Source organism: Oncorhynchus mykiss, chromosome 1, assembly GCF_057628025.1.
Source record: "Oncorhynchus mykiss isolate SJ-2025 chromosome 1, ASM5762802v1, whole genome shotgun sequence".
Taxonomy (NCBI): Eukaryota; Metazoa; Chordata; class Actinopteri; order Salmoniformes; family Salmonidae; genus Oncorhynchus; species Oncorhynchus mykiss.
The window spans coordinates 48,705,473-48,715,819 of NC_143022.1; the positions used below are offsets into that span (position 1 = coordinate 48,705,473).

Here is a 10,347-nt window from a genome sequence, read left to right on the forward strand (position 1 = left end):
AACAGTGTAGCTACTCCCTCCGCAAGGCAATCAAACAAGCTAAGCATCAGTATAGAGACAAAGTAGAGTCGCAATTCAACGGCTCAGACATGAGACCTACAGTGGGGAGAACAAGTATTTGATACACTGCCGATTTTGCAGGTTTTCCTACTTACAAAGCATGTAGAGGTCCATAATTTTTTATCATAGGTACACTTACTAAACTGTTTACATACCCTACATTACTCATCGCATATGTATATACTGTACTCTATACCATCTACTGTATCTCCCTCATCCATATACTTACATGTACATATTCTTATTCATTCCTTTACACTTGTGTGTATTTTTTATTTTTTTATTTCACCTTTATTTAACCAGGTAGGCTGACTTGTGTCCAAACCGAACCGTTCTGTGCTGGCATGGTTGGAAATACACTAACTGATAAAGACAGGATTGATCTGGACCAGCACAGTACGGCCATAAGTTGACACTACAGAGTGAAAATGTTCTCAATTACAACTGCGACCTGGCCAAGATAAAGCAAAGCAGTGCAACACAAACAACAACACAGAGTTACACATGGAATAAACAAACATGCAGTCAATAATACAATAGAAAACGTCTATATAATGTGTGCAAATGAGGTAGGATAACGGAGGTACGGCAATAAATAGGCCATAGTGGCGAAATAATTACAATATAGCAATTAAACACTGGAGTGATAGATGTGCAGAAGATGAGTGTACAAGTAGAGATACTGGGGTGCAAAGGAGCAAAATAAATAAAATAGATAACAGTATGGGGATGAGGTAGTTGGATGGGCTGATTACAGGAGGGCTATGTACAGGTGCAGTGATCTATGAGCTGCTCGGACAGCTGGTGCTTAAAGCTAGTGAGGGAGATATGAGTCCCCAGCTTCAGTGATTTTTGCAGTTCGTTCCAGTCATTGGCAGCAGAGAACTGGAAGGAAAGGTGGCCGAAGGAGGAATTGGCTAAGGGGGTGACCAGTGAAATATACCTGCTGGAGTGCGTGCTACGGGTGGGTGCTGCTATGGTGACCAGTGAGCTGAAATAAGGCGGGGCTTTATCTAGCAAAGACTTATAGATGACCTGGAGCCAGTGGGTTTGGCGACGAATATGAAGCGAGGGCCAGCCTTCGAGAGCATACAGGTCGCAATGGTGGGTAGTATATGGGGCTTTGGTGACAAAACAGATGGCACTGTGATAGACTGCATCCAATTTGCTGAGTAGAGTGTTGGAGGCTATTTTGTAAATGACATCGCCGAAGTCAAGGATCATTTGGCAGCATGAGTACGTTTGGCAGCATGAGTGATGGATGCTTTGCTGCGAAATAGGAAGCTGATTCTAGATTTCATTTTGGATTGGAGATGCTTAATGTGAGTCTGGAAGGAGAGTTTACAGTCTAACCAGACAGCTAGGTATTTGTAGTTGTCCACATATGCTAAGTCAGAACCATCCAGAGTAGTGATGCTGGGCTGGCGGGCAGGTGTGAGCAGCGATCAGTTGAAGAGATAAGGTAGTTGTTGTGAAATTGTTAGATTACTTGTAAGATATTACTGCAAAATCAGAAATAGAAACACAAGCATTTCGCTACACTCGTATAAACATCTGCTAACCATGTGCATGTGACCAATAACATTTTATTTGACTACAGAGTGAAAATGCACTGACATATCAGATAAGAATAGGTCCATGTGTATGTAAGGTATAGGCATACCGGTCAGATTTTTTTCAGAGAAATTGCCTTCCTCTGATGAACCTGATGGCCCTGGGACATAACATCTTCACTGTTGTCAATACTAGTTATTGAGTCATCAGTCTTGTATCCAACTGTATTGCAGAAAAAAGCATCTTAGATAACTAGAGAGATAACACAAAGTATTTGGACATTTTGATTAGTTATGGATCTGTGCTCCTCTACTTTACATTTTGTTATAATACAAATCATTTGGGATGAAAGTGCAGACTTGCCTGTCTTTGATTTACAAAGCAGATTCACAAGAACTTACAGTATGTGCTGGTGTTGAATGACACTAACTTATGTATACGGTACTGGCAGCCTCGGTGTCTGACATCTAAGGATACAATAATATTAAATTAGTCATGTGCCACTTAGGCAATGGAATATGATTCAACAATCCCCAGTATCCTCATTCTAAACAACTGACAAACCTGAGCTTCAGGATTTATTATTTCCTTTTCAAATCTGGCCTACACGTTGAATTATGTTTCTTATAGAGTTTCCATGCGTCTTCTTAGACTCTGCAGTGCCTGAGTAAAGGAAGACAAGTTTCTAAAAGAATGGTTGACACTTAAAAGAATGACAAGATTGCTCGGCACACAACAAAGGGGATGAGTTGGGGGACACCAATAACTGTTATCATTGACTGATAGAGGTCCTACAAACATATATTACAATTTCCTTTTTTAAGACGACTTTCAAGGTAAAAAAGCAAGTATAAGCATAACATAAGCACATTATACAAGTTCCTGGATGCAACTAAAGCGCATCTGCTTTTATGGATGAACTAAACAAGAAACAGTATGAGTGATATGGCTAAAGGAAGGCATGTGAATTGGCAGTCCTACCTAATTTTACACTTTCCACAATCATAATTCCTGTTGTGGTGTTTCACTCTTTTGAGTGCAAAGCCAAAGTAACTAGCAACTTATTTCTCTTTGGGTAAGAAAGGGTGCTAAAAAAAACTGCCAAAACTTCAATAAAATAATTAAATGAGGGGATTTATTTAAATATTTCAGCACACATGCATGCTTATGACTTGACAAAACAGATGTAAAGGAACTGGCTTTTCTAGCTAGCTTGTAAACCAATTCAAGTTACATTGGCAATATTATTGTTCAATGCATGTAACATTGGGTTAACCACAATCATATATTCTGAATCAAAGACATTTTGACCAATTAAGCTAAACTAGCACGCTAACCGTTAGCTAGCACGCTGACCGCTAGTTAGCACGCTAATCATTAGCAAGCAGTAAATAAGTATAGGTAAAGGTAAAAACATGCAAAGTAACAATTGTACATTAATGAATTGTTTGGATGAGCCTACCAATTTCAATCTCATGATGAAGTATATCTGATACAATGCGGCTTTCGGACATTGTCAATGCATGTTGGATTCCACCGAAAGACATAGACATGAGACATGAGCTAACATTAATTACAAATAAAGACAATGGGAACATGCATTGCTTGCCAATACACCACATACCATTTTAGTTAACATATTGGTTAACAGTTTAGTTAATAGCTTACCTTCTTGCATGAATGCGAACGTCTGCAACCATCCTCCTCTTCCTTAAAAAACGTGCTGCACAGCTACTTTTGTTGTGATCATGCTCAGGCAGAGACAGGCTTGCCAGGTCAATTTCACATTTCTAGTAAATCCAGTGAAAACTCCCTTCAAAGCCTGAAAACTATCACAATCTCAGCAGATTACAGGGAAATGAATGGATGAAAAAAATATATATATCATATATATCATATCATCATTTCGTTTTCAGTTTGTGTAGTGTTCAGTTTTGATTAAAAATATGACGAACACTTACCACGCTGCGTATTGGTCCGATCCTTCCTACTCCTTCTCAGAAGAGGAGGAAGAAAACTGTGACAGTCACCTACATTTCCTTAGACAATTTGGGTTTGTAGATACACAGTCAGTATCAGTGAGGTGTTCAGTGCAGCTACTTAAATGGTCTGTAGACTTGCTGACAGAAAAGTAGTTTATGGCAGATTAAGATTCTAACTAGCAACCTAACCTCTCAGCAATCAGGTTCACTACCTGTACACAGACCAATCAGCCTAGTGATATTAACAGCCATCTCTTACTATAGGCACTCAGCTACTCTCACCATCTCTCTTTCTCTCTCATAACAGGCCTTTTTTAACCCTTTTCACATGTACACTCCACTAGACCCCTGGTTTCACAAGGTGGAATAAAATGTACTGATAATAAGTGATTTCAGCTTTGTACTGCTGTGAAGACGTAGGCCGTTACATCAGCATTTATCTCTTTGCAAAAAGCCTCAAGAAAACTTCTAATAAACTTGGGTAGCTGATGGATAACTGATGTTCATATCTTAAAGGACAAGTCCCTATAAGCTTTTGTCAGGAATCAGGACTAGGTTAATAAATCCAACGCAACTGCATTGTTTGTTGTTTTAGAAATGGTAGGCTATCTTATGTTAGGCCTAGTTATAAAATTACATTATAGGCCGACACTGTACACTATAGGCCTATTTTTGCCGGATTGGAGTATGTCTGCAATTGTCTTGCCTAGTGCAGCAAAACTGCCAAAACATGGCCTGGTCATGGATGAAAGCATCTGTTCAAAATGGGGTAGAACTGAGGGAACATAAGGTGGACCCCAGGATTTCAGCTCCCTGTGTTAGCTGTTGTTCTGCTAGTGAGCGTATACTGAGAGCACACAGCTGATTAACCCCTTCACTGCCTGCCAGAGAAATTGAAATGTATGCAAATGTTTCCCAGTTTATGCAAATACTTGCACCATGACGTGAAACCGTGAAAGAAAGAAGGCCATGTTTCAGTTATGGTGACGCACGATCACATGTAGCCTAACTAACCTAACCTTCTTTCTTGAACCAGTTCTAGAACAATTGATACAGCCATACTGCTCTGCTAAGTCATAGCTTCTCATCATGTTTCTAGAGAGAAACTGGGTACGATGCATGACTGATCTTACACTGCAATATGAGTCTTTGCACTGCCCCCCATATACATCTCTACAAAAATGTGGTGACACCTCTTAAACTTGATGGATATCTTTATAATGCAAGTAAGCTTTGGGCTTTGGTGGAGAGAATGCGTTTCGGAATTAACCTTAGACAACAATACATAAGTTGCCAAAAAGTATTTATTATGATGGACTGTGAAAAACCCAATGTACTGTGTGAGAGCAGATATGACATTTTCTGTCATTTAAATAGTTGAGGCTGTGTGTAAGTTTAGATGGTGTTCAAGGTGCAAATTGTTCAACCTCCTTTCGTTACAGACCTTTAGTGCCCCCTTGTGGAATATCACCTGTCGTTACATGGGGATCAACATTTGTTTGTGATGGTTGCAAAAACAACATGGATAATGTTAGAATAAAATCATGCTGAGGAAGCTTTATTCAAATGATGTAGGATGAGACACAAAGTGTCGTACAGTGTCAGGCTTCAGATCAAAAGAAAAACGATACAGTCACTGCCTCGCAGTCCAACCAACGGTATTTTAAACTAAGCACAGTTTGAAGGCTGTGAAATGTCATTCACATTTCACAAATGTAAGGCAACACTACATATATTCCAGATAAAGGGGTCATTTTTATTTGTATAAATGGAAGAATTATATAAGCATTGTGTTATGTGGCACTATCCAGGTCTTTCTTGCATAAGTGGGTTCTTTTGGCAAGAGAGACCTGGTTACTGTGTAACCCAGCAGTTATATTAAATCTGCAGCTGTCTGCTTCCCTTACATGTGCAAGTTGAGACAGGGCCTCTTGACTCAAGCGAAGAAACCTTTGGCCAAATATTACGACAAACAAGCCTATTGGTCAGAAAATGTTGTTCAGCATTCTCGCATTTCATAAACACTGTGTTTGGATAGATCCTCATTTCCAATGCTGTAGTACAAATAGTTCCACCTTATAGTTCCAGAATTTGTCAGTGTTGCTATACATTGAAAACGTGAAGAATTATGACACTAAGGTGTGAGTCAGATGTACCTCCTTCGGAATAGTACAAATTTGAATCGGAACTTCACTTCTATTAGTCCGGTCAGCACTTACCTCTTCTCTTTGGTCAACAAATCAACCAATCCAATGAAGAAATAAACATTCTACTAAAAGGATATACTTCATAGCTCACAAGAAACGAACAACACCCCACAGATAATTTTCAACTGCAATAAAACTTTATAGAAACAGAATTCTTTGGAACATGGTGATGATAAATTAACATTTGCCTAACTAGAATAACAAGTGGATTAATATTAATCTCTAGTTGATACTGAGGGACATATTATATCATCACACCAGCGTACTAGATACTCTGGATACTCCTAAGGGGTTGAAGCAGTCCATCTTCAGGAAGAGAACACTGTTCGAGAAGCTCCACACCCCAGGGATGAAAGTACTTTGACAGCTTGTGGCTCCTGTTGGGTCTCATAGGAAAAGTCTGTTCCAACAGTATTTCCGACAGTAGCTGCTGCTGCTCATGCACAACAGCCTGGATCGGTGGGCGCTGGTTCATTTCTGTCACCTGCCCTTTGTGGTTCGGGGTTGATAGGGCAATGGAGGTACTAGGATGGCAGGCAGGGCAGACGCTGGGATGATGCTGGCTGATCCTCTCTGGCCATGGGAGGCCATGAGGTCTCAATAGGGCTCCTGATTGGCGCAGCGGTATAAGGCACTGGTCCCATAGGGTGGCTCACAATTGGCCCAGTGTCGTCCGGGTTAGGGTTTGGCCGGGGTAGGTCGTCATTGTAAATAAGAATTTGTTCTTAACTAACTACACAATTTAAATAAAGGTTAAAAAAAATAAAGATATGTTTGTGTGTGTGTGTGTGTGTGTGTGTGTGCGACCCCTTACAACTGTCTTTGTTCCATCTCTTCAGAAAGAGACTCTTCATCCACCTCCAAGATCGAGGGCAGTGATGGAGAGACACACACTGGGAAGAAAGGCCCAGACTTAAAGTTAACGTCCCAGTGAATGGGCTTCACTCTCTTCCTGCGCCCTCGTTGGCTATTCTCCCATTCACGCTTGGCCTTGGCACGGGAGGCGGGCATGTGCCCCCGCTTGATAGGAGGCTGTTCTGCTAGTGGGACCAAGGGGGTCAAGGGGATTTCAAAGGGGCACTTCTCACCCGCCTGCACAGCTCTCCTACTGGTCAATAAGGGGGAGTGGTCGGTGCGACCTGTGTGGCTGGGCGTAGGTCTGGGCAGGGGGTGACAGCCATCATCTCCGCCTACGTTAGCTGGGTGGCAGACTAAAGGTGGACCACAGAGGAACAACCTCTCAGTGCTACTGAATGACAGGGGCTCAGAGGGTAATATGATTTGTTTGTCACCCACTTGTTCTGGTAGCTGCTGGTCCAGCATAGCAGACCGGATCTGTAAGAGCTGGATCCTCTTCGACACACTCCGTGATCTGGCGTTGGCAGGCCGGGCTGGCACTGGGGAGGCAGGTGGGGCAGGCACTCGGCTGGAAGGAACCGGAGAAGCAGATGGAGTAGGCACCAGAAGGTTAGGTACATAGCTGACCATTGGGGTAGGCAATGGGATGGCCATCTGGGCAGGTGAGGCTGAGACTGCAATTGTTGGCAACACAGGGAAAGAATTGGTGCTCTCCATCCTACCCATGGAGTTTATAAGCTCTAAAGTCTGGTTAGGGAACCTCAGAGTGCTGCCATCAGTATTTCTTGTTATCCTAGCTATCCCGGTCTTGGGTCGAGCCAGGCTTCTGCTGGCCTGGACCTCCGGCTGGAGGACATCCACAGGAGAACATGGCGGCTGCAAGAGGCTGCCGTCGGACAGAGACCGTCTGGCCTGAGCAGGAGGAGAGCAGGGCCTTTGTTCCTGGATGTTAGACCTCTTGAGAGGATTGGCCTGGATCCTGACCTTAGACTGGCTGCATGGAGTCCCAGATAAAGGAGCCACTAGCTTGGCTGCAGTGGAGCATAAATTGGGCGTCCTAGGGATGCTTCCTGATGTCTGTGGTCTGCTCGATTTAACCTCTGGCTCCTTCTTGTGGCTGGAGGTAAATGTGCTCCCTCCGGTTTTGGATTTAACCGGACCCAGACGCTTGCTACCCATCTGTCCCTCCAGCTGTAGACGAGGCATGCGAGGCACCTTGAGGGTGTTGTTGTTCCTTTGGGCATTGAGAGAGGTCACAGTGAGCATTGGGAGGCTGATGGGTGAAGTGGCCATTGGAAGCCTTCTCATGTCAGCCCTCTCTTTAGTCACATCCATGTTGTGGAAGTGGGATCGGCTATTCTTTCTCCCTGGCGGCATTGGCTGTAGGACAATATCACTGGCACACCGGACACTGAGGATGTCTGTCAGGCTGTTCTCAGAACTGTTCTGACTGGTCTCTTGTGTCCTAGTCCTGGACTTCCCTCTGTCTTTCATGGCTGTGAGAGTCACAGTGGAAGAGCAAACAATATGTTTGAGAATAAGAATATAGAATAAATTACATATATTACAATAGAATTTGATCAAAGTTGTTATTATAAGCTAGTGTTTTTCCACTTTCAAAGGACATTCCAATTCCTGCCAAAATGTTCACAAATTCTTAAAAATGAAAGATTCACAGACTAAGGCCTACCTTCAATTTGGACTTCCAGATAATTTGCACACGTAGGATTTGACTATACAGTTTCAACAATATATTCTTGAAAACAGAAACAAGTCCACAATACCTAGTTTAAAGAAATATTTTTGTCACAAATCACAAAACATACGTTTTTCTTAGTTATTGATTAAATAAAGTTGTCATGAGATAAAAGTAGTGTATTTGAGATTATTTCATTAAATTATAGGTCCTACCTCAGATATGGAAGAGCATCAATGACCTGTCTATGGAATGTCTTATTTTAACAAAAGAAAGCTTCATTATGACATCATGTACATTATGACATAGCAGCCGTCCATAAAAGTTTGTTAAAACCACTTGAATAGGCATGAAATGTCCAATTAAATACAATAGGCCTAATTCAACAATTGAATAAAAACAATACTTTGACAGTAATTATTCAGTTTATTGGCTTTTATTTTCTTTACAGTAGTGGTTTTGAATTAATTAAAATGAGAGTAGGCCTAGTGAGTTTAGTAGAACTCGATCGCTCATTGAACATCTGTGTGGAACGTTCGCATCTGACGCCACACAGACACCTTTGAAAAACATTCACGATTTTAGTTTCATATTCAATTTATCAGCATATATGCACGACAAATAAATTCCCAGTACTCAAATAAATCTGAAAATCGCAATAATCTATTTATTATAGTATCCTCTTAGAATGAGAATCACTGTGGTGTCAATGTTTTTGATTATGTAAGGTTAGGGTTAGGAACATAGCTACATGTATTTTAACTTCTATACTATAATAGTAGTAGTTGTGTGTGTTTTCTTGTCGTGCATTCGTTTTGTGTCAACGCTAATCCCACAATATGTTGGTCCCATTTGGTATTAGCACCGTCAGCCAATGGGGGAAGTGACATGCCTGAAGCCTAAATTGATGTTGTCGACCAAACACATTTCAATTTCACTTTAGAAATACAATAAATAGCCTGTTAATTTGTTGACAAAACAAGTTAATAAATGATATGTTGGCTTCAGGTCTCCAACTCAACCAAAAATGAAAGTTAAAGAATGGAATTAAGCCAGTGTCTTAGATTGAACTATCCAAGCAGTAAATATATCCTTTAAATGTTGATATTTGGTTGTGTCACGTTCTGACCTCTATTTCTGTTGTTTTGTATTTATTTAGTATGGTCAGGGCGTGAGCTGGGTGGGCAGTCTATGTTTGTTTTTCTATGTTTTGGGGCATTTCTCTGTTTTCGGCCTAGTATGGTTCTCAATCAGAGGCAGGTGTCATTAGTTGTCTCTGATTGAGAATCATACTTAGGTAGCCTGGGTTTCACTGTGTGTTTGTGGGTGATTGTTCTTGTCACTGTGTTTGTCGTCACAGGATAGGACTGTTTTGCGTTCTCACATTTCTTGTTTTCGTTAGTTTGTTCATGTGTAGTGATTTATTAAAATATGAATAACCACCACGCTGCGCTTTGGTCCGCTTCTCCTCCTCCTACAGACGAACGCCCTTACAGAATCACCCACCACAACAGGACCAAGCGGCGTGGTAACGGGCAACAGCGGCACAAGGAGGAATGGACTTGGGATGATGTGTTGGACGGCAAGGGTTGCTACACATGGGAGGAGATCCTGGCGGGAAAGGATCGCCTTCCATGGGAACAGGTGGAGGCAGCGAGGAGAGCAGAGGCAGCCGGAGAGAGGAGCCGGCGATATGAGGGAACACGGTTGGCAAGGAAGCCCGGGAGTCAGCCCCAAAAATTTCTTGGGGGGGGGCTAACAGGGAGTATGGCTACGCCAGGTAGGAGACCTGAGCCAACTTCCTGTGGTTACCGGGGGGCTAGAGAGACCGGGCAGGCACCGTGTTATGCTGTGGAGCGCACGGTGTCCCCAGTGCGGGTGCACAGCCCGGTGCGGTACATTCCAGCTCCGCGTATCGGCCGGGCTAGAGTGGGCATCGAGCCATGTGCCATGAAGCCGGCTCTACGCATCTGGTCTCCAGTGCGTCTCC

At 42.4% G+C, this 10,347-nt stretch overlaps 1 protein-coding gene across 1 annotated transcript; it reads right to left on the reverse strand.

The window, feature by feature from the left end:
* Positions 1 to 5,921: 5,921 nt before the first annotated feature.
* On the reverse strand, positions 5,922 to 8,155 carry LOC149985536 (uncharacterized). The gene has a single exon (XM_090183288.1). It carries the CDS (start codon positions 8,153 to 8,155, stop codon positions 6,614 to 6,616), a length of 1,542 nt encoding a protein of 513 aa, XP_090039414.1. The 3' UTR covers positions 5,922 to 6,613.
* Between the last annotated feature and the right edge of the window lie 2,192 nt (positions 8,156 to 10,347).

Bases quoted from the DNA above. Each gene is read 5' to 3' on its own strand.
- LOC149985536 (XM_090183288.1), bottom strand. From the start codon at position 8,155: ATGAAAGACAGAGGGAAGTCCAGGACTAGGACACAAGAGACCAGTCAG.